The 1507-nt window shown below is 63.2% G+C and overlaps 1 protein-coding gene across 1 annotated transcript in view; it reads right to left on the reverse strand.

The window, feature by feature from the left end:
* GTF3C2 (general transcription factor IIIC subunit 2) overlaps nt 1-1111 on the reverse strand; it is an 8421-nt gene extending 7310 nt beyond the window's left edge. Inside the window, exons 1-2 of the mRNA XM_029958012.1 lie at nt 551-1111; nt 52-146 (exon numbers count right to left, since the gene is read on the reverse strand). Coding sequence (XP_029813872.1) covers nt 52-146; nt 551-1111 — 656 coding nt within the window. The remainder of the gene's footprint in view (nt 1-51; nt 147-550) is intronic.
* Between the last annotated feature and the right edge of the window lie 396 nt (nt 1112-1507).

A 1507-nucleotide genomic window follows, 5' to 3' on the forward strand; every position in this document is an offset into this window, starting at 1 on the left:
TGATCACCCCGTGGCCCCCTGAGCCCCCCAGCACCCCAAGCCCCTGCTCACAGGCTGCAGGTGAGGCTGGAGCTCTTTTCCACTGGGGCCATGATGGAGTTGGGGAAGCCGTTGGGAGCGAGGCCTCGGCACGGGGGCTTGGATCTCTGGGCACAAGAGCAGATTCAGAGCAGGTCCCAGATGTCCCCTGAGCCCTGGGGGACTCGCCTGTCCCAAAGAGCACCAGCCCAGCCCCTGAGAACAGTGCTCTCCCCAGCCACTGTCACAGTGTCACGCTGGGCTAAAGACACAGAGCCCCACTGCAGGGACTTCCAGGATACCAGGACCCCTCCAGGACCCACCTCCACCTCTCACTGCTCCAGCAGGAGCCCAGGCTCTGCTCCCTCTCCCAAAGGACCTGTCCTTGTTCCCATCCCCATTGCCCGTGGCCCTGTGTCACCCATGTCCTGCCCCAGGGCTGTCGTGCCCCTGTCACTGCTGTCACACCCGGAGCTGTTTGTGCTGGGACACAGCTGAGGGGCCCAGGCAGAGCCCCTGCCCCTGCCCTCACCCCTGTGGCCGCCGTCCTCCCGCCGTGCCCTCGGGGCGCCTCCAGCTCTGGCTCCGAGGCCTCGCTGAGCATCACATCACTGCCCTCCTCCTCCTCCTCCTCGGCCTGCAGCACCTCCTGCGAGGGCACGAAGTCGGCGTCTCGCGCGGGGTCGTCGCTGTCCGTGTCCTCCTCCTTTCTCCTCCGGCTCCGGTGCTTCCCCTGGACACACTCGGGCTCTGGCTCCGGGGCCTCCTCGGTGGGAGCAGGGGGCTGGCACACAGACATCAGCTCCTCCGCCAGCTCCTGCAGGTACAGCAGAGCCCTGGGAGCCCAGGGCAGTGCCCGGAGCTGAGCACGGGGCAGCACAGGGACAGCCCTGCCCCTCTGGCCCCTGGGCAGGGGGTTGATCTGCTCCAGCTGCACCACAGCCCACCAGCACAGGACCCCCAGCTCCCCCCAGCAAACTCCTCCTGCTTCCCCAGGAACCAAGGAATCTCCCCATGCCCCAGATCCAGAACTCCTGGATGCAAACACATTCCTGAAAGTGGGAAATGATCGTTCTATGGGGAATCGGTTCATGCCACCAAAGTGGGACAAAGCCCCACAGGGAAGACACTGAGACTTCTTGGGATAGGCAGAGGCCATGGAATCATGGATTCAGGGGACAGTTTGGGTTGGAAAGGACCTTAAAGCTCATTGTATCCCACCCACTGCCACGGGCAGGGACATCTTCCACTATCCCAGGTTGCTCCAAGTTCCGTCCAACCTGACCTTGGACACTTTCAGGGATGGGGCAGCCACAGCTTCTCTGGGCAACCTGTGTCAGGGCCTCATCACCCTCACAGGGAAGAACTCCTTCCCAAAATCCCATCTAGTCCCATCCTCTGGCAATGGGAAGCTATTCTCCTTGTCCTGTCCCTCCAGGTCCTTGTCCCAAGTCCCTCTTCAGCTCTCCTGGAGCCCCTTTAGGCCCTG

Source organism: Manacus vitellinus, unplaced genomic scaffold (genome assembly GCF_001715985.3).
Source record: "Manacus vitellinus isolate BGI_N305 unplaced genomic scaffold, ASM171598v3 scaffold_135_pilon, whole genome shotgun sequence".
Classification (NCBI taxonomy): domain Eukaryota; kingdom Metazoa; phylum Chordata; class Aves; order Passeriformes; family Pipridae; genus Manacus; species Manacus vitellinus.